At 39.5% G+C, this 22,462-nt stretch overlaps 4 protein-coding genes across 4 annotated transcripts; 2 read left to right on the forward strand and 2 right to left on the reverse strand.

The window, feature by feature from the left end:
• Window positions 1–575: 575 nt before the first annotated feature.
• Window positions 576–2,099, forward strand: PKNH_0609200 (uncharacterized protein; the record flags this gene model as incomplete). Its single annotated transcript, XM_002261728.1, has 1 exon — window positions 576–2,099. One exon carries the CDS (start codon window positions 576–578, stop codon window positions 2,097–2,099), a length of 1,524 nt encoding a protein of 507 aa, XP_002261764.1.
• A 2,906-nt stretch (window positions 2,100–5,005) lies between these two features.
• On the forward strand, window positions 5,006–8,701 carry PKNH_0609300 (exported protein 3, putative; the record flags this gene model as incomplete). The annotated part of the gene is made up of 1 exon (XM_002261729.1): window positions 5,006–8,701. One exon carries the CDS (start codon window positions 5,006–5,008, stop codon window positions 8,699–8,701), a length of 3,696 nt encoding a protein of 1,231 aa, XP_002261765.1.
• Window positions 8,702–9,890: 1,189 nt separating this feature from the next.
• On the reverse strand, window positions 9,891–12,956 carry PKNH_0609400 (conserved Plasmodium protein, unknown function; the record flags this gene model as incomplete). Its single annotated transcript, XM_002261730.1, has 1 exon — window positions 9,891–12,956. One exon carries the CDS (start codon window positions 12,954–12,956, stop codon window positions 9,891–9,893), a length of 3,066 nt encoding a protein of 1,021 aa, XP_002261766.1.
• Window positions 12,957–13,825: 869 nt separating this feature from the next.
• On the reverse strand, window positions 13,826–17,568 carry PKNH_0609500 (EF-hand calcium-binding domain-containing protein, putative; the record flags this gene model as incomplete). The annotated part of the gene is made up of 7 exons (XM_039114204.1): window positions 13,826–13,906; window positions 14,101–14,325; window positions 14,485–16,160; window positions 16,304–16,696; window positions 16,861–16,984; window positions 17,158–17,251; window positions 17,402–17,568. The coding sequence occupies 7 exons, from the start codon at window positions 17,566–17,568 to the stop codon at window positions 13,826–13,828; spliced, it is 2,760 nt and encodes a 919-aa protein (XP_038969529.1).
• Between the last annotated feature and the right edge of the window lie 4,894 nt (window positions 17,569–22,462).

Below are 22,462 nucleotides of genomic sequence, written 5' to 3' on the forward strand. Positions count from 1 at the left end.
CGGAAAAGGGGGTAAACGTGTAGTCATGTGAGCGGAGGAGCTGCTCAGTTTCACGCGGCGATAGTAATGGGATTACCCTCATGTACCGACGCACATGCACATATGGTGAAAATACTTCTCTATAGCTCCATCAAAAGTAATATATCTCTCACTTGGATCCTTTTCCTTGGGTCCAAATAACAACGGTGCGCAGCACTACCGGAGACCTGTAAGAGAAAGCTCCTCTCTGTGCGGAGTTATTTAAGGGGGTGCACCATAGCGGGGCAAAACGCGTATAAAGCCAAACTTGTTTAATGGGGATTAAAACAGATGGATAAAAATGTCCATCCCTGTCGTGTAATTTTGTAAGCCACATTTCTGTGTTTCGTGAAGTTTGGTTCGAACGCAAAGGTTGAGGATATGCTCCCCTGTTCGCTCACCCTTCCATCCATGGAAAGAAAAAAAAAAAAAAAAAAAAAAAAAATCGCATACTACCACGCGCACAATTGCGAATATATATATATATATGTAAAACACGGCATGGAAGGAACTAAACCAAATGGGTATCTAACCATTGATGTGCATGTGGAGCACAGATGATCATGTATACCCTTGGAAGAAGGGGATCCCCCCGAAGGGGTGTGATCAGCCCTCTGTACAAGTTCGCCACCCGAGGGGTTAACACACACAAGGGAGACACTACAGAACCTGATAAAGGGATACCGCCCTCTTCTAACGACGGATCCACCCCTGATGTGGAGGGCTTGTTGGTGAGGTACAAAAATCTGGGCACTAAAGACAAAGTCCACCTAATCACTACCCACCTACGAAATATAAAAGATGCGGACATCAGTACGATATACAATTTTGTGAGAGAAAAAAAACCTGTGAGAGGAATGCACCAACAGGAGCACAACGAACCGAACGAACATGAAAGGAAAAGGAAAATAAAAATACTTAAAATACAAAAGCCACCATTCATGCAACAAAGAAGTAGTAAAAAAACTTCGCGAAGTAATTTGTCCTTCAAGAATGACTACAACAGTGATGAATACGTGGAGTGCCTGGAGAAGGAGAAGGAGTTGAAGGGTGCAGAGCAGTACACACTGGTTGAAGATTTGTACAAGGCATACATCTATAGCAGAGCCTTCACGACCTTGTCGAACCAATACAGGACGAAGCATACCATATCGAATGACTTTCTACATGTGATGATTCGAGCTATAAGAAGTTCCATCATGGAGAGAGTAAACCCCACACTAGTGAACGAATTTGCTAACTTCAAAAATCCATATATGCTGATGAAACATGCTTTTGAAAATTTTATTCTCCATGGACATGTAAAGAACCCATATGAAGAATCGCTCATTTCGGAACATCTCAAGAGAAAGACGTATCTGAACGTTTTAAAGCTCGACAGCGCCGAGGTACCTGTGGAGGTGTATGAGCCTTTGGCATCCTTCCGTGGAGATGTGCATTACAACTACGATGTGAAGGAGAAGTTTGCCAGTATCATTCGTACTCAACTGGATATACTTGGCGTGATTGCGGGGGGAGAAACTCACGCGATGAGTAATTCTGCGGGTGATGACGCCACAGATAATGAGGGCGCTTCGACCTCCCTGAACACCGTGCTACGAATACTACCGGAAAACGCGTGTGCTCCATTCGAAAATTACCCCTTCGATAACCTCAAGGCCTTGAAGACGCAAATGAGGAAAAGGTACATGGGTGGTATCAAAAACAGTAAGCCTATCAACGTGGAAGATGAGGAGCTGAGCCATATGAGGTACCCAAACCTACAGTCAGTTGCACATTCCTTGCCATCAGATTCTAAATATAGAGCAAATGTTATACACGCAATTAAGGTATTGGAAAGATCCAAGCATTGGGACCATGCCAGTAAAATTAAAGCTATCAACACCCTCGTCGATGTCTGGAATAATATGCACGCTAGTGATCATTATGAGAACTTGATGGATAAGTGCCTACCCGTTATTTACACCAAGGATATGTTACGCAAAACTAAGACTAGGCGGGACACATACAACCGGGGACTCGTCTACGTGCAGTCCCTCACCACACAGAAGCCACTCGGCGCGCGACAGAAAAAGGGCTAACATTATTCAAACGGTGAAAGCTTCTTACGCCTTTATTTAATTTTAACTTGCTCTGTGTGAGTTGTGCCTTCCTTTAAAGGGGAATTATATGCATATAAAATGATTGTCCCCTTTTTTTTTTTTTTTTTTTTTTTTTTTTTTTTCATCATTACTCTTTTTTTGTCCATCCTCTGGGGTGGAATATGTACAGCGGCAAGCAAACATATCATTGTAAATTCATATTGTACTTTCACCACTCAACAGGACGATGTGTCAACAGAATGGCGTTATGTGTGTATACATAGCATAAGCGAGTGATGATATGTTCGCTTCGAAATTGCCCACTAAGACGCGCAAAAAAGGAACGCGCACGCAAGTACATAGTAGGATACATATGTACAGAAGAACGTATGACTAGTTACAAATGTACGCACAATAAAAGAATGGTTGAAGGGTGTGGAAAAACCTACATATGGTAATTACGCGCGGACAACCATATGAAAAAAAAAAAAAAAAGTACAAACATATATGAGCACATATATATACATTTTTATGCACGCCAAGAGTGGCACCTCCCACTGACGCGAAGCATGCAGGTGAGGACCAGAAAACAAAAAGGCATAGGACGCATATATAGCCTTGTACAGTCACGAAATGACAACAGAGGCGTAAATAGTGTTAACTTGCTTCGTCCTTTTGTCAAATCGCTCCGGAGCGCGCGGATACTGGAAAATTTTAGGTTCCGCAGTTGAACCGCTCCAAAAAGATAGATCCATCAAAAGGTAAAAAAAAAAAAAAAAAAAAAAAAAAAAAAAACATAAAAAAAAGGAGATTCAAATGCTTTTGCATGTAAAGGGCTTCAATTTTACCAGTCGCTCATTTGGGAAGTTCAGTGCCACTTTGCTCGTGGAGTTTGCAAAATGCAGGTTTTGATCCCATAGGTGCCAAATATCACATTCAATAAAGGGGGCGCGAAAGGTATAATTATATAATATAAAACCATGTTGGGTTCGCTTTGCCTGGCCTCACCCTTTTTTTTTTTTTTTTTTCTCTTCTTTTCTATTTACCCCATGAAGCGGTGCTACTCCGAACACAACGTGGACCCTTCCTCCGTGCGGCATGCACTTGTGGTCGCTTTTCCTTTTGGTGGTTCCACCACAGGAGAAAAAAAAAAAAAAAAATTTCTTTCCCCCGTGCGAAGTAGAGGCGGACAAAAAAACCACTGTTTTCCACCCGTGCACGTACAGCATAATTTATGGTACCGTATGTATGTAAAATAAGTTCTTACTACACTGTAGTATAAAAAATGGAGTCTGCACGAAAAAAGCGAAACACTCTTTTGGCCGCGTGTAGGGCGCTTCCCCCTCTCACTTTTTTACTAAGGTGCCTTCTTTCCCCGTACGATTGATCGAAGCGGCGCAAATGTGGCATTGAAGATAAAGAAAAAAAAAAAAAAAAAAAAAAAAAAGTGTGCCCCTAAATGTATGCTCCCTTGCCGTGAAAAATAACGGTACTCCGTCCTACTGCAAAAGTTTAATACAAAAAATAAAGCGTGCATATAATATGATATAATACTATAAAAATAATACATGCAATATATATTTATATGTACATGTATCCTATATAATAAGTATTTTCTGTATTTGCGCCTGATAAAAATAAGGCACGGGGGGGTAGTGTTTCTTTTCTAATAGCACCGCGCGTATGCTCTTTTGCTTACCCCCTAAAACGTGTCAGGCGAACCTATAACTCGAAAAAAAAGAAAAAGAAAAAAAAAAAAAAATAAATAAAAAGGAAAAAGTCCACTTCATCACATCGACTTTTTTTTGTTATCGCCTCCTTCCTTTCAATGCTATTATTTTATCATCTGCACTTCTGCAGCTTCTTTGGCACTTCTCAATGTTTGGTATTTTTTTAACTGCTCTTCTTTTTTTTTATATTGCCCCATTTTTTTAATTTACAATTTTTTTTTTTTTTTTTTTTTTTTTTTTTGCCAATTTTTATTTACTTAGTATTCTATTTTTTCATCACCATTTCGATAGTTTTCTTTTTTTTTTTTTTTTTTTTTTAATCCCTTTCTTGCTATATATATATATATATTTTTTTTCCTTTTTAAGTAGCGACGGAAGGAAGAAGAAGAAGAATAAGAGCATATAAGGGCATACGTATATGTTTATATAAAATATATATAACATGTACGTACATGCTAACATTTTATGTGCCTGTTCGCATCCCCTTTATTTTATAAAATGCGTTGAGAAAAGCATATGACTGACCTCTGCGAAGGTACATATGTACAATCTCCCCCTTCTGCTTTACGCATATTTACGTGCATACGTTACATATGCGTACTACTCCTTTATATAATTAATCCGAAAGAAATAATTTTCCTCCTATGCATTCTTTTTTTTAAGTTTTTTTAATTAGCTTTCCTTTTTAACGGGGGATTTTTTTTCTTTCTTTTTTTTTTTTTTTTACGCCGAAGGTATATATATATATATATGCCTGTACATGAATGTATATATACTTTACGGGCATATAGGTGATGTCCCTCACCCCATCGGAAGGGCAACACTGCATCGCAATGTTTGCCGTTGCGCTGGAACATCTTCTTTCCTTGCCCATCTATACCCCGCTTTAATTTTTTTTATAACGAGCCACTAGCTCAAAACCGCATGACTGCTTGACCGCCCCGTGTAGATACATACCAATTTGTACAGTGTCCACTGCATCTGATTTTTCTACCACACGGCCGCATGCGCACCTTCCCGTTCCCATATCTTCTGTGCATATCGCACCAAGTGTATATGAATGCGCAACTGCCACCACCGTGTCAGCCCTTCATGAAGACCATTAGGAGATAGATTAGATCCACTCCCCAACCACCAATCCATACACATCTCTTTAATGCTACCAAATACGAGAAGATGATTCTGCATCGCATATCTCTCTCCATTTTTTACTACCTTTTTATTTTTGCATACCTATATTTTAATACCGCACAGTCCAAATTGAATAATGTGACGATTGATGACAGCAGATTTCTGGGCGGCTTCTTCGGGAGCAACCATGGCCCTATCAACGGGTCTGTGAGTGGAGGAAAGTACAATGGACCAAATGATAATGATAATGATGATGACGACGATGATGATGACAACGATGATAATGATGATAATGATGATGAGAAAAAATCGAAAAAATTTACCCAAGACGGGTCAGAGGATGTCGTAGAGGCGACCACCCCTCCCGCCGACGAGAACGACAGTACGGACGAAGCCATAATGTCGAAGGAGGAGAAACCAGTGGAGGGAGAACCCGTTTCTCCCCCCGCCAACTTGGGCCTCACTGAAGGCATAGAAGTAAGATTCGTGCCTAGTGGAAGCGACGACTTAAACGAGGAGAGCGCCCCCCTCGAAGCTAGCGACATCGCAGAAAAATCGTCACACATGAGCAACACGGACCATAATGATAACACCAACGGTGACGACAACGACAACAATGACGACGACAGCCATGATGATAATAACAATGATGATAATAACAATGATGATAATAACGATGATGATTCCGATGATGACGACGACGATGATGACAACGATGATAATGATGAGGCGAAAAACGCAAATCATCAGGACATTACCATCATCCCACCCATGACGATGAATCTCCCCTTACTGGCCTTCACGAACAAACAAACCACACAAGGGAAAATGAACGCAAACGATTCATTTAGAAATTTATACAACCTGTACCATAAAACAAGTCCCCAGATAGGAAATGTAAATTATTTCAGGAAGGAGCTACAAAACGAATTTGCCTTCAAGAACGGAATTTATTTTAGTGCAACCAGTGTAAAAGAGTACAACCAGAGAGTAGATCCAAATAAGCACGCGTACATAAAACTCCCTGAAAACACAATGGTTCTGGTTGTCACTGGAAATAAATTTTTCTTCCAAGATTTAGTGTACTCAAAAAATAAGTACAGTGCCATAAAGAAGAAGTTTTCTTTCCTTATGAACTCCATGATTAGTAGTTTAAAGAAGAAGTACTTTTTTAAAAATTATGAATACCAGTATTTGTACAAAGATGATAGCTTTGCTCATGATCATACGAAGAGATTACTAGATATGGAATTACTTGGACAACTCTCTAAAGTAACACAAACGATTTGTGTGGATGAGGAGAAAAAGAAGAACGTCTCCATGCATAAGGTTTATGGAGGATGGTTTGATTTCCTTGGAATTTTGGTTGTAAATGGGTACAACATGAAACCAAACGAAAGCGACCAGATGAAAGAACACAAGGGATCCATAGATGTAGTGCCAGAACATATGCTTACAGAATTTAGAGAACTTGTGATGAAGAGACATGATGGATATGAAAATGGCTATGCCGTCGGATTGTGGAGAGATTTTCCGAACGACAAGTTCGTACCTTGGAGGTACTCCGTGGAATTGTTCCTGTGGGATTTACTAAATGTTTTGCCTCATGAGCTACCCCACCCTGCTAATTTAATGATGACATACACGGGAAATGGTAAAACGGAAGAGGCAGATACGAACAGCAAGGTTGTGAATGAAATGACGGAAGAGGAAAATCAAAAGTTGTATAACTCTGTGAATCAGACGGAGAAACCATCCAGAGAACAAATCCTCAATTGGCACGAGATAATACAAAACAAAATATCCTCGTACCCAGGATTTGAAGTAAAAATCGTCGCCGTCAATGACTACATGCATGCCATCGGATACAGTAACGAAATCTTTGCTAGGTATTACAACGCCAAAAATGGAAACGCATACATCTTTCTTATATTGATAAATAGAGATTTCTTCGTCGATGAATTTGTTCAAAAGGCATCCAACCATGATGAATATGTTCAGGAGAAGAATAAGTATTTCACTAAAAAGATGAACGAAGTTTTAGAAGATCTGGAAAAACGTTTGGAACAGTTAAAGGAGGAATTATTCCCGGAAGATGAAAGAACCAAGCCAGTCATTACATTTTACAATTATCTAGCTGATGAAAAAAATTACGAAAAACTGAACCCACATATTTTAGGAGAAATTGCAGGAATTACAAAACACTTAAAATGTGATCAACTGGGAAACCATAATAATGGTCTTAGATGCAGCAAGGACATTTCTCTACATTATAAATATGGTGGATGGTTTGAATTCGCAGGAGCCATTAGTGTAAAGAATGTTAATTTCGTCCCCACGAAATATGAGAAGCATGGTGAAATTTTAGAGAAGAAATACGAAAATGCTATTCTTACACAAGCCAACAGTAACTTTCAAGACGCATGGTTGTGGAAAGATCTACCTGAACGTAATATGAACCCATATAGATATTCGCTCCATGTTTTCACCTTAGAGAAACCCCAATTTAATATTCTAAAATTGAAAGAAATGCATCCATTTATAGTGGTGGATATCCTTAACAAGGGTCTGCAAGCGGTGAAGGTTCAATCGCAGCGACAGAAAAATACCATTGTGGAAGATGAGGAAGGAGAAGTTGTCAGGAACAACGATGACTCAACTAGCTACTACCATGATAATGGCAATAGTTTCTCATCGGGTAGCCAGACCAATTTTAACTACATCGCCAAGGATTACATGAAGAAGGATTACTGGGATGATGTGGAAGGATCTTCTCAAATGTCAACCACTGTGAGCACCAATGTCGATGGCGATAAGGAAACTTCAGAGGATATTGATCAGAACGAATACATTACGGAAAACGTTGAATCAGGCGGAAGTAGTGACGCCGAAGAGGAAGAGTACACAGAGGACAAGTACAATGAAGAGGAAGAAATAGACGATGGTGAATATGTCGAAGTGAATGAAGGATTATCTTCCAAAACAGCCACACAACCACAACCCCAGGTTCAGTACGAAACTGAGGCAAACACCAGCCAAGAAACACTAAAGAACAATAACACAGTGAGAACGGAAGAAAACAACACCCCATACGATAAGTATGAGGGAAGCATCCTCTTCAGAGACATCGCCAACAATTATGGAGACAATGAAAAAGATGGTAGAAGTAAAATAGATGGAAGTGATGTGTTGAAAGCAGGTCACTTTAGTCTGAGCGGAGGCCTGCAAGCAATGACCGACCTTGTGAGCAAACACCTTGGTAGTGGAAAAAGAAGAGATGTAAAGAGAAACAACGACATGTACAATGTTGTTAGCAGAGATAACAATGATGATGACGACAATGGCGTGGACGACATATACAATGAGGTTAGCAAAAATAGAAAGAAGGATGATGATGGTGATGATGATGATGACGATGACGATGATGATGAAGACGATGATGACGATGATGATGATGATGGGGATAATGGTGAAGGAAACGGTCTTACCACGAGTAAATACCTACAGAACCATAAGTTCGGTGCACATATTCCTACAGACTTCAAGTCAAAGGTATACCTATTCATTATCGTGTGCTTGGTTTTCATTTGCATTGCTCTCGTGGTGACCATTGCCATAAGATTGTACGACATCTTGGTGAAGAGAAAAATCGTCGATATGAACCGAACTGTCCTGTCCTTCAAGGACCGCGAAGATATCCCAGTGGTGCAAGGAATCCCCGCCCCCTGGATGAATGCCTGATCGGCCCAATGGATCAGCGTAACAGCGGTGAAGCAACCCGGAGTTGGAACGTAAGCATGATATACGTGCGCATATGCGGAACGACACCGGTGCGTTTTAGCCCGACCTCTCCCCAAAAAATAAAATAAAATTAAATAAATGAGGAACGTATTTTTAATTAGTGCGCACTGTCGACACAGTGCCTTTATACTAATTGAAGGATAACAATGGGGAGATATCATAAAAAAAAATACATGTATGCGTGCTCCTTTATTCACGCAATTTGATCGATCGGATGAGTATACATAACCGACCCATTCGTTAGACGTGAACAATGTGAACGTGAGGGGGGTGTAATGTACAGAATTTTATTCCACACGCTGTTTTTTTTTTTTTTTTTTTTTTTCATCCGATCTATTTTCTCTACCCCCTCCTATGATATCATTTCATTTTCCGTTTATTAATCCAAAGGTATCATTTTTGAGTTATTATTTATTTAATATATATATATATATATTTTTTTTAATGAATAAAAACTGCTTCACCCCCAAAAAAAAAAAAAAAAAAAAAAAAAAAAAAAAAAACAACAAGAACGCATCATACTAATTTTTTTTTGGACTCATAACATGCTTCATGCGGAAGGAAGAGTTATCTCTGCGTGGGCAAATACATATGTGGATACATATACTCGTACGTATGAAGGTTTGCCTTTGGAGGGAGGAAAGCCAAACGTGGTTGCAGTGCCAGATATCATTCCCATATTATATACCGTGTGCGACAGAATGATGTGTATGTGTCAAGGGGGGGTTGTATGCGATCCTTACTTTCGCACAGGCCATATACATATATATATATATATATATGTATATATGGAATTGTCCCATCACACAGCAGCCCGCAGAACACTCATCCATACATTTCACACTCCCCCCTTCGATAACAACTTAACGCACACGCCATCAGTAGGATATAAGGGAGTGAGTGGCCAATTGTTAACACACACAAATGGACAACAAAGCGTATGTACAGGTCAGGTAAAATTAAAAAAAAAAAAAAAAAAAAAAAAAAAAAAAAAAAAAAAAAGTTGTAAAGTGTTGGGCTTGCCCACCAATTGATTTAGCAATTGTGGCAGTAATGAATGCATCCATTCGGGAAGGGGGAGATTGTTGCAGATTGCACTGTAAAGCAAATTTTCCTCCTTACCTTTGTCCTACATATATTTGCTCTTCCAATCGGCCATCGATACATAAGACACGGCATAGTTCTGGCTGTTTAGGAACCACTCCCGAATCGCTTCATAAGGCTTCAAGCATGTTCGCACTTCTTCATTTTGGTAGATGGCCTCTACTGTTCGCTGCTCGGTAGTGGGGTAGTCCGCCTCTTCCCCTATGTGCTCCTTTTCCAGCTCGTCAAAGAATCTTCCTACGGGAACATTCTTAAGGTACATTTGATCAAAGCTGTTGATTAAAAAGAGGGCACGCTTTCTACTTTCCTCATCCAGTCCATCTTTCTCTCCCCGACCTGGAATGACGATGTCGATAGTGTAGGGGTAACTAATGTAGTTAACAAAATGGGATATCTTCTTCCTCTTAAAAAGATCTGAAAAGAAGAAAATAAAATATTCTCCAGTAGGCATTTTTTGATCTGTTCCCCCTCCTCTAACTGCCTCCCCCGTCGCTGCAGTTAAATTCTTCTGTATATGTGTGCACAGATTGAACAGCTCATCAGGTAACCTCCTCTCCATTTTTTCATAAATAATTTTTAGCACAGCGGATATCACGTGTAGCAGTTCATAGGATGCCTTTTTCTCTTCATTCTCCTCCGTCAGGATATTTAACCCTGCCCTTATTTTGTCTCCAAAAATAATCATCAATTTTTCCAGCAAATCTACATTCTTCTTGTTTCTGTTCAAAACGATCTCAGAAAAGTAATATGCCAAAACGGAGAATGCACAGTGAATCAGATATTCCTCTGGTAGCTTCATTATGGTGTTTTTTGCAATCTGGTGGAGATAGACATATGTTTGTCTTGTGAGGGATTCTCCCACGGATGGACAATTAATTAAGTGCTCCGAGAAGAATTGGAACAGAGTAACCACGTGCCTTTCCCTCACCTGTGTTAGATTTTCCTGTAGATAACTCACCGCGTACTGTAGAATATCCTGGTTGGTAACCTTTAAATTCGTCAATGCGTTCAATAGTTGTACGAAGGCGTCGGCGTTGGGAGAAGCACTTTGTGGAAGGTCAGTGGAACAGCTACTGTTGGCCTCCTCATGCACTATGTTTTGCATCCCCCGCTTATTCCTCCTCAGTAGGAGGAACATAACATACTCCGAGAAGAAGACCGACGCGCTGGAGCGTACAAAAACATTTCCCACGCGGAATTCCTTCTCCCCCCCTGAATGGTGCACTCCCCTGTAGTGATTAACCACTTGGAGTAGACTAACGAGGGATTCACTGGGTAACCGTGAAAATCGAGAAAGGGCTCGGTTTTCATTTAAAAAGTAAATAAATAAATCATCATTAGGATATTTTAATACAGACAAATATTTTAATATCTGTACTACGTAAAATTCGTGGATCAAGTATCTTTTCTCCTTTACGTAGTTCATAATTTGATTGCAAACAGTCAATTCACGAATCTGTCTTGAAGCTAGCGATTTTAGGAGATTCACAAGCAACACCGGATGGATACACTTTTTAATGTTAGCCTTCAAGTATAAAAATAAATTCCGTGTAGTCTTGTTTCCCTTGTCCAAAAAAGAACAACAAGCAATAATTGTTTCTAGAATGAATTCTACAGGCCAATAGAAGTGGAGCATTTGTGAAGTTCTTCTGATCAAGCGTCTTATGCTTTTTTGATTTTCTTCATCCAGGTATTTTGTATTCAAGCTGAATAAAATCAATGCCTTCGCATGGTAAGCATACTTCATGATATTTATATACTTGTCCACCTCGTTTATAAATCTCTTGATCATTTCTTTTTTCTTTATTTCGAAGAGAGTGTAGAACTCAAGTAGCTCCACTAGGTTGTAGTATTTGTATTCGTGTGCGCTTCTCCTTAGCTCCTTGTTGAGTGTCCTTACGAAAGAGCTCTTCCTGATGCGCTCCTTGAAATTGTGTACGAGTAAAGGGGGAGAATCCTCTGAACAGATAGATACTCTGTCATCCCCATGGGGGAGAACTACTCCTTCATCCTTTCCATTCCACATTTCTTCCTCCAGATGAGGTGAGCAAACCAAACTTTTGCACACATACCTTTTCACCAAGCGATGCACATACCAATCACACTTTATCCCATGCTTTTGTAAAGAAAAAAAAAATAGTATTTTATTTAAATGTCTGCACAGGTACGATATATCATGCTCATCATATGTGTCGAAGGTACTTGCTATATTCCCATCGATGTAATCAAAAAGGTACTCGTCGAAATACAGGTATTTATCATTTAGACTGAGCACCTCCATGATCTCTCCCTTGCTCAGTATCATTTTGTTTGTAAAATGGATGAGTATCGCATTGTAGATACGCTTAAGTTTAGTGAACCCCCATGCGTGATACCCACGTTGACGCATCGCGATGTTGTTGAGGCCAATATGATGGATAAACTCCAACACGTGGTAAAGGTTGTCTACCCGCAAAAGGTCGTTATCAGGGGGGCTCGCAGGCGCTCCGAAAGGCGCCTCTCCAGTTTGTACAACCGCATCGTTCACTACATCGCCCACTGCGTCATGTTCTTCTTCGCCCACCGCGTCATGTACTTCTTCGCCCACCGCTTCGCCCACCCTTCGCAAGAACTCCTCCTCCACAGAGCGACATCGCACATTCTTCTTCACCATGAAAACAGACACATGCACCAAGTTCGCGTTGTTCACATTTTTAAGTAGCTCTTCGTTCTCCTTCCTCCTTATCATGAAGAATAGCCTCTTCGCATATGTGAACGTCAGTAAAGACGCATTCCATTGGTCCAACTTTGGTTCTGCCAGATCCTCCACGTTGATGTCCTTCGTTTGGATTGCCTCATGGGGAAGGTCGGCATCAGCTATGTAGGAGGAGCTACTACCTACCCGGACTCTGGAGGGCTCCACTAAACGTGCATTCCGACCCAAATGCAAAATTTGAACTTTCGATTTTTTCACCTGTTTCTCTCTCTTCAATTTGGCGCGACTTTTTCTCTCGTAAAGAGGCACGGTGTGCTCGATTTTCCAGTGCGCGAAGTGACGCCGCCCAGCGCTCATGAAAAGGGGCGCCTTTGGTTTTGCTGACCAAATTATCATCGCGTTAGGAATCTTGTGTCAAGTTTTCTTTCTCTCCCCCACCTTTAACAGGGCAAAAGATGGACCCAATTATATCAACATTTGCTTCTTACCCCGTGGAAGAAGGAGTCCCCCCCCACCCGCATGATTTGTATATTTTAAGGTATAAAAATACACATCTAAGTTAACGACCTAACAGAATCAACAAATTGGAGAACTTTTTCCACAGAAGATGTTGTCGTGCCTCTCCCCCATGGCGAGAAACTCCAAAGAGAGAGAAAAAAAAATATATATAATAATAAAAACTTCGAAATAAAAGGCGACGTGGCGAGATGCTATATATCATCGCTCTGTCGATTCCTCCACATTTTGAGTGAACCTCACGTGATTTTAAAAAAAAAAATTAAATTCTTTACACGTTACTTTATCACAAAAAAAAAAAGAAAAAAAAGAAAAAAAAGAAAAAAGAAAAAAGAAAAAAGAAAAAAGAAAAAAGAAAATACCTTGTTAACATAAAGAGTGGGAAATGTGTGCTGCGACACCAAAGAAAGGGTCGGCAGAACATTTCGGAACAAAAAAAAAAAAAAAAAAGGATAAAAAACCTCACATACATAGAACAAATTGGTAGTAACGTTGGGCTCAGCCAAGGGGCAGGGCATGAGGTTTACGGTTAAAAAAGGGAGAAAACAAAAATGCGCAATGTACTGGGGGGTGTGCCGATGCAGAGGTTCGCAACTGCGTAACCGCGCAATTGCAAGAATGCTCAACCGAATGAGACACAAACGGGCGAATTATAAATTTAAAAAAAGGAAAAACAAAAAAAAAAAAAAAGCGCCACACTACTATTAGGAGGGGGGAAAAGGATCATCCCACAACAATAACTCCTCACATCAAGAACTGTCGTCAATGCTTTTTAAGCTGTGATCCTTCGACACCAGGTTGGCCAGATCCTCCATGTTGTTCTTCCTCTTCTACAAGGAAAAAATAAAGCATGAATATGATATGTTGCAAATTGCGGGGCGTACCCAATTAACCCATTTCACTTACTAATCCCGTTGGAGTAGAATTTGGAAATGCATGGGTTTTGCAAGGTGTGTCCACCCTTCGCTCACTCCTAATTATATACCATTTCACCTTTGCACCATTTTTTTTTGGGGGGCCTTACCTGTCGTTTCTCGTCATCTGAATCATCGTCATCATCATCGGAATCATCATCGTTATTATCATCATTGTTATTATCATCATTGCTGTCGTCGTCATCCCCCTCGACGTACTCCTGGGAGTGTGACACTGACTCGTCGTCCATGCTGGAAAATATGTCCACGCTGTCTCCGTTTTTGATCTGTTCGAAAAGCTCGACGTTCCGCTTGGAGCTCTTCAACTCGTCACTCTACATGGGAGGGGCAAGGGTGAATCAGTGAAGTGGTGAAATGGTTAATTATCTACTTGGTCGCTTAGCGGCGAACGGGGAGGCATCGTCTGGTTCGCCAGGTTCGCCGGGTTCGCCGGGTTCGTCAGGTTCGTAACTTTCCCCCCCTTTCAGTCGTACCTGCTCGTTGGGGATTCCCTTCCTGTCCGTGAAATAACGCCTGTGGGCTCCGAGACTCTTCGCGTCGGGCGTGTGGGTATTATTCTGCATGTCCACCAAAGCAGACTGATTACAAAGAGAGTTAAAGTAAAGAAGGTTCTGATTTTTTACTTTCTGTGTATTCAGACGCTTCTGCGTAATTTTATTTAAGTAATTCTGTTGGTGTAGAATATTTTTAATTAACATCTGATGATCTGAATTCGTGACATCGTATCTATTTTTTAGATTTTCCTGTAACTTAAGAGCTCGACTTTTCTGTTTCTTCAAGTAGTCAATCATATTTTTCAAGATAATTAAGTTCCTCTCATCCTTTTTCAAGTCATTCTTTTCTTTGTCTATAAGTGCATTTAGATTTTTCCTCTTGTTGTCAGTAAGTTTTATTTCTTTCTCCTTTTTTATGTAATCCTTATTTATATTAACATTTTCAATACTGATTTTGTTGATATCTTCTATGAGTTCCTTTATTTCATTTTTAATGCTTCGAATATTTTCCTTCTTATGCTTAATATCCTTGTAGAGACAGAGATTTATAAATTCTAGATTTCTTCTTTCTTCCTTTAGACACTGATATTTTTTTAATTCATTTTCATATACATAAGCTAGACAGTTTACTTGCTTTTTTTTTTTTTCAATGTTTTTTTTTTTTTTTTCAATTTCCTCCTCTAGCTTTCGGTTTATCTCCTCTATTTTGTATACATCCTTACTTTCGATGTTGTAGTTTTTTAAGTCAGAATAATTGAAGTCGATAAGTTTCGTGAAGTACTTTTCGCTTTGCGACGTTTTCTTTTTTCTTTCTTCTTCTTCTCCTTTTTCATTTTCTTTTCCATTTTCTTTTCCATTCCCACTATTCATATCCCGATTTCCTCTATTCATGTTTCTCCCCTTTTCGAGCCCTCCTCCCATGTCTCCTGATCGGGACGCTACTTCCTCCGAGGTAATCTTCTCCAACTGTAGATTCTTCTGTCCGGAGCCCTTCTCGTGAGCTTTTCTCTGTCGATCCTTTTGCTTTTCCTTCGCCTTGCTCAACCTATCCCGGTCTAGATGTCCCCGATCTCGATGGCCCCTTTCCTTTTTCTTTCTATTGCTTCTCTTTTTGGAGCCTCCTTCCGCCTCTTCTTCGCCTCCCTCTTTAATTCTTTCCTTGCCCTTTTTGCTGAATCCCTCGGTTGAAATTTCCTCTGTGCTGAGGTCTTCGTAACTTGGGGATTCCTTCATGCTTGCCTTTTTCTTCACCACAGAATTCCTTCGCTCTACGTCCTCCTCGCCATCATCATCACTACCATCATCGTCGTCGTCATCCTCCTTCTCCAATCTTCTGTAGCTGTCTAAGTCGTTCTTAAAGAGGGAATTCTTCTCGCTACGCTCCGAGAACATGTCCTTCTCCTTCTTTTTTTTCCTCTTGCTCTTCTCTTTCTCCGAGCTATCCATGTCAGATTTTTCCTCTTGCTTAAATTCAAAGAAATCGAATTCCATGTTTAGCTTTTCGTTATCTTCGGGGCTACCACCTTTTGGTGAGGTGCCTTTTCCCAAAACGCCCCTTTCCTTCTTCTCATTTTCCGTCTTCAGTAGGTCCCCGAAGGAGAGCTTCAGGCTGTCTCGCGTTTCTTTGTCTTCCACCTTGCGGAAGGTCACGTCGTCTGCATGGGGGGGAGGAAAGAAAAAAAAAGTAAACAAGTGAAAAAGTTATCCAAATAATCGAACTGATCTATGGCTAAGGGGAGAGGAGGCGTCCCGAAGCTGAGACCTCACTACCTCCCCTCTAACACATGGCTAAACTCACCATCCATCACCATCTTCTGATCGTCCTTTATCGAGTTCAGCAGATCCGCGGGGATAGACAGAGGGATGTTGATCTCCTTCTCCTTCCTCACTTCAACCATTTTATTCATAACGCAAAATTGCTCAAAATTTAAAAAACCATCATTGTCCATATCAGATACACTCCATATCTGCATAAGTTCACAGATCGATAGATTGGAAGTGTTCAGGTAGTACTCTCTGATTACACTACCCTCTATTTTCTCTTCGTTGTTCATGTCCAGTGTCTTAAAAATCCTGCGGTAGTCTTCCCTTTCTCTCGCACTTATCTTCCACTCAACATTTCCCTCCATGTTGGAAATGTCAGAGAAGGACTTATGTCGTATGATGTCGAAGCTGGGTAGACACGGAGGCTCTACACAGGGAAAAAAAAAAAAATTAAATTAAATAGAAAAAAAAAAAAAAAAAAAAAAAAAGCTATCTGGCTAGCTAAAAATACATAAAAAGGTAACTATTCACATGCACACGTTCATATATATTTTATTATTTTATTTTTTTTCGTCCTAATGCTCCCCTTACGTATATTTATAATGTCCGAATTTAGAACGTTTCCATTCTGTGCATGTGCAACTAATCTGCAGCAAATGAAAAAGTCCTCCAGTGTCAGGTATCCCTTGTTCTCTACGTCGCTATACTCCCATATCTGAAAAGGAAGGTGATGGAAAAGGGATACATCATGTAGGAATATATTCAGAGGTTGATACCCTTCACAAGGGGTAGTTAAAAAGATAAAGTGTTCAGAAGATGAGGTCATTGCAAAGTGTTCGAAAAAGTGTTACACACTTGCACCATCAGAATGCATTTCCTCCCCCTTACCGAGTGAAGAACCGAAATGGATAGACCTGAATTCTGCAAGAAGGAGGACGCCGTCTTATTGTCGATAAAGTGGCTGTCGAATTTGTCGTTCAAGCTGCACAACGAAAAAGGGAAAAAAAAAAAAAAAAAAAAAAAAAAAAAAATATGAGAAGATGTACAAACATGTAGTGGGTACATACAATCACACAAATTATCTTTTTGGTAACACCTTTATGAGTTTTCCCTCTTTGATGTGCGCTCTTACTTAAACAGATTCACGTAGTAGAGGTACTCCTCAGAGGACAGCGTGATTCTGTCCGTCGACCAGGCGTTGTCAGATATATGCAAGGGGTTAGTTAATGATATCTTCCTCATGTCTCCAAATGGGGTGTTGTTCATTGGGCCCCTCTTACTGGTTGTATAGCCTTTCATCATCTGGTTCGGGTAATATGTGTGCGGCTGCAATGAGGAAATAAATAGAGAGGGTTATTATACATGTGTCTTGGTTTTCGCTATATGGGGATGGTAGTGAAAGGACTCCTTCATCGGAGTTCTTCTGTCCAAGTTCACATGTTTCACACAGGTGGTAATGCAATATCTGGGATGCTTTTTCTCTTTCCTTTTTATTATCTTTTTGTTTTATTCTTTTTTTTTTTTTTTTTTTTTTTTCCATTTCGTACGTATAACGCGGAGTATGCCTTTGGGGGTCCCTGAGGCATCTGCAAAAGGGGCGGAAAAGAACAAAAAAAAAAAAAAAAAATGCATATTAAAAATAGGTAATTACATATGGATCAATACTCATGGGAGGAGTATGACATGGAGCCTCTAAATCCATGGCGTAATGATAGAATGCAATACGACATCACAAACGAATAGCTCGTATGCATCTGCTCTGCCGCCTCTTCCTCTCCTCCTCATTAACACACATGTAAATTGACTGGGTATGGTCTCGACATGCTTGTCTTGCTTTCCGTTATTTCTCCACACACAGGAGGAGGTGTATAGAATTGGAAAATGTAAACTAGTATTGAGCAAAGCGCACAAAATGCAGCACGGGGTGATGAAACGGAGTTAGACAGTTGGCAACGTACAGACGGGTAGTAACATATGAGGGACAAGAATTCACATTCGATAAATTATTATATCCATGTGATTGCTTGGCCAAACATCTACACAGGGTAATCAAATACATGCAAGGAGGGGAGGAATAAAGCAGAAGGTGGGTGGGTGGAAGGTGAAGTAGAAATGTAATTCGTTAACTGCACGTACGCACGCGTTATTATTTCCACAGTTTTCTTTCCTTCGCTCCGCTTCGCTTTGCTTTGCTTTGCTTTGCTTTACTTTGATTTTTTTTTTTTTTTTTTTTTTTCCTCTTGCAGAATTACATTTCGTCACTCGTAGTTAAAATGGATGAATGAATTCTTCACTTCTTTCCATGCGGTGGATTAAAATAAACGAAGGATGCCGCAGGTGAGGCAATCCAAAGTAGAATTTTTTCCCTCCAACGTGGGCAATCCAAAAAATACGAAGAAATAACGCAATAAAGGGTGAGAAAAAAAAAAAGGAAAAAAAAAAAAAATTCTTCCTTTCCGTTTCACGTACTTTACAAATGTGTTAATTAGACAACTCTTCCTGCCTTTCTTCCTTTTTTTTTTTTTTTTTTTTTTTTTTTTTTTTTTTGTTCCAAAATGCAGATATATATTTTTCCAACTGTGCTAAATTGAGTAGTCAAGATGAAGCAACGGAATCCGCGTGTATGGTGTGGGAAGTCGTAAAATTCAATCTGGGGTGTATAATAATATGTCACAACGAAAAGATCACCTCTTCCTTCTGCCACTACACTGTTCGACATGCACGCGCGTGTGTTTATATGACTGCACGAATTCTTGCGCGTGTTTTCCAATACCTCCTCATGCATACAACTGCGCACATTTGTATGTTCGCAAAACGCCCCAATTGGTAATTCGCCCCGAAGAGGGGGGGGGGCTCCTCCTTTGTCACTTTCGTCGTAGCGTCGTTACGCCAATGATATAACGCAAAAAAAAAAAAAAGAAGGGGGGAAATACGGCAAAAAAAAAAAAAAAAAAAATACACGAAAAGAAATGCACGTTTAAAATTACCTGATGCTGAGGAAACGTAGCTGGGATGGGATGATACCGGTCTCCTGTCTGCTCCACGTTCCTGGGGAGACGATTAAAAGAATGCGCGTGGAGGATGGTCTGTAGGCAGCCAGTGCGCTGGCTCCGCTGGGGCTAAGAAAAATGTAAATTATTCACCAAATGGGTGAAAAAAAAATCAAACAATGGTAACAAACAATGGGAACAAACAATGAGAACAAACAATGGAAATAAACAATGGAAATAAACAATGGAAATAAGCAATGGAAATAAACAATGGAAATAAACAATGAAAGCGAAGTTCTGGTGTAGCGACGCAGAAGAAATAAATGCAACTAGCCAGGGACCCAGGTGAGGCGTACACCAAGTTCAGGCACACCTGTTAGGGTGGAAAAGGGCTGTGCAAAAAAGGGGTTCCCACATCACAGGTGGGTAATGTGGCATCCCCAAATAATAAATAATAAATATAAATATATAAATGGGGATATATAAATGGAAATATATAAATGGGGATATATAAATGGGGATATATAAATGGGGATATAAAAACGTGAAAGAAAAAGTTTCAGTCGCGCATGGGACGTGCAAAGGGAACTTTGTCACATTCGATGAGGGAAACTCCCCCCCTGCGCTCCGCTGCGATGATGTTAGACTCGCCCGTAAAGACAAGTTATGATGCACCACAGGAATAGACCTGGGACAGACAGGCAAAGGAAGCACCATGGAACCTGCGTACAGACTGCATGCGCGCAGATGTACATAGGATTGCACAAGGTGGAGCTAAAATTAGAAAACGTCAGTGAAGAAAAAAGCTCGACGACAAGGTATAAGCTACCTTTCGTCTGCTATCCTTTGCGCAAAAAAAAAAAAAAATAAAAATAAAAAAAATATATATATATATATATGTAAAGACGCAAGAAAGGACATTAATGAAATGAAAGTTATAAAAAGTTCACGTAAATATAAATAGGTCATCAAGAGAGATGGAAAAAAAATTTCAATAAAAGTATTAATAAAAAATGAGGAACATAAAATGGTAAAAAATCAAATTGTTCTTTTTTTCAATTTTTATTATTTTTTTTTTTTTTTCGTAAATAATAACAAAAGGGGAGGGTGGCTTTTTCTTCTTTTTTTTTTTTTTTTTTTTTTTTTTAAGGGGGTATTCCTTTTTCAGCTCCACTTCGGAGGGAGATAAATTACGGTACATGCAAAATATACGTATGCGCTTAACCTACAAATGGCGCGCGCGAAGGAACGTAATGGTTTCTCTGTTTTGGGGGGTTTTCCTTGAAGTAAGTCATTCTCCTGTTAGGGGTTCTTAAATGGTTAATTAATGCAGTGGATTTTTTTTTTCCTTCTTTTTTTTTTTTTTTAGGAGCAGCCCCGGCGTGCTTAATGCAACATACGGAAAACTATATAAAGAGAATTCTGTAGCCATTACTTACATTATTACCATTCGTATAATTTCGGAAGGATAAAAATTCCTCGCGTTTTTTTTTTTTTTCCGATGGACAGGAAAAAAAAAAGGAAGAAAGTGCCAAAGACCCGTTTTTCCCACGAAAAGGAGTTTTAAAATAAAATAATCCATATAAAAAAAAGGAAGGATTTTTTTTTTTTCTTTTTTTTTTTCTCTTCTGTCATTCTGGGGGATCTTATTTTTTTAACCCCTATGGAAGAAAAGGTAATTCCTTCATTCGGGAGGAGATGGTAGTGAATTTCTGTTGCGCCATTTTGTTTCACTAGGAAAAGCGCCTTATCAAAAGGGTTTTTTTTACAGTGCTATGAAAGTGTAAGAGGAGGAAGAAGAAGAAACAAAAAAAAAAAAAAAAAAAAAAAAAGACCACTTTTACGTGTCAAAATGGAGCAATGAGGAAATGCTCCCTTGGACAAACGAAAAACGTCTTACTTTAATGTGCCAAAAAAAAAAAAAAAAAAAAAAAAAAATTTCCCTTAGTTGCAAAAGTGGGATTCTGTGATAAGATAAAAGTGTCATGTCTTTTGCTTTTCCTGAGGATATATTTCCTTTGTGCCCCCTTCTGTCATTGCGGCTTAGATGTAAAGCTAACAAATATGGTAGAGTGTGCCACTCATGTCAATGCACAAGAGGGAAAAGATGATGAGAACATTGGGCATACAGCTTAGGATGGCGTCTACCTCTGTTACAGTTGTGTCGACCAGTTGGTAAAGGACCCCTCTCCACTTCCAATGAGCATGGGCATTTCTTCTCTTTTTTTTTTTTTTTTTTTTAAAATCCCATTTTCATCATATTAAATAGTAAATGTGGAAGGTAGCAGATTTGCTTATGTATATACCGCTATACCCCCTTCCCCCATTTTGTCACTCCAAAAAAAAAAAAAAAAAAAGGAAAAAAAAATTGTCACTCAGTCAAATGCGTACGCAAATAACCATTTGTATGAAAGGCAAAAATGTGGAGGAAAAACATTTACCAATGTATGGTTTAGTCCATGTCAAGCATTGTATATATTGGCTTGGTAAATTCGTTACGAAAGATGAGTATGAGTCGAACTCTTTTTTCCTCGATCCAATGGAGAAAACACCGGACAGGCCACATGTGGAAAATAGGGAAACCGTGCCCCTCACCTGGCAGTCCTCAGATACGTCGTCGCCGTTTTGCACACACAAAACCACAACTGAGTTGTGTATGGCCAAATATTATTTCCATCAATCTCATCACAAATCAGCGAAAGGGATCAATGATGTCCATCATTTTTTGATCACTACGCCGAAGCGTGACCCAACCGCACAATACACTTATTGGTTGAAAAAAAAAAAAAAAAAAAAAAAAAACACCGCTCACACCCATTAACACGCAAAAAAAAAAAAAAAAAAAAAAAAAAAAAAAAGGGGTTGTTACTGAGTGTGAAGACCGCCCCAAGGGAGGTAGTCCTAGTGATGTACCCATTTTCATTCCACATTCCTTGGGTTTCCTTTCCCAATTATGTTTCACCCACCAAGTACAATAAAAGTGAAAGGAACAATTGTACGTGCCTAAACCATTCAGCAGTGGCCCCTCGCAAAAAACTTCCACACCTGCCACTCACAACGAATGTGTAAAAAAAAAAAAAAAAAAAAAAAAAAAAGAAATAAGCACGTTCCGTAGTTAACACCCAAGGAGGATAACTACTGAAACGGACACACATACACAAAAAATAAAAAAAATAAAAGAAAAATAAATAAAAAAAAAAATA

Source organism: Plasmodium knowlesi (genome assembly GCF_000006355.2).
Source record: "Plasmodium knowlesi strain H genome assembly, chromosome: 6".
Taxonomy (NCBI): Eukaryota; Apicomplexa; class Aconoidasida; order Haemosporida; family Plasmodiidae; genus Plasmodium; species Plasmodium knowlesi.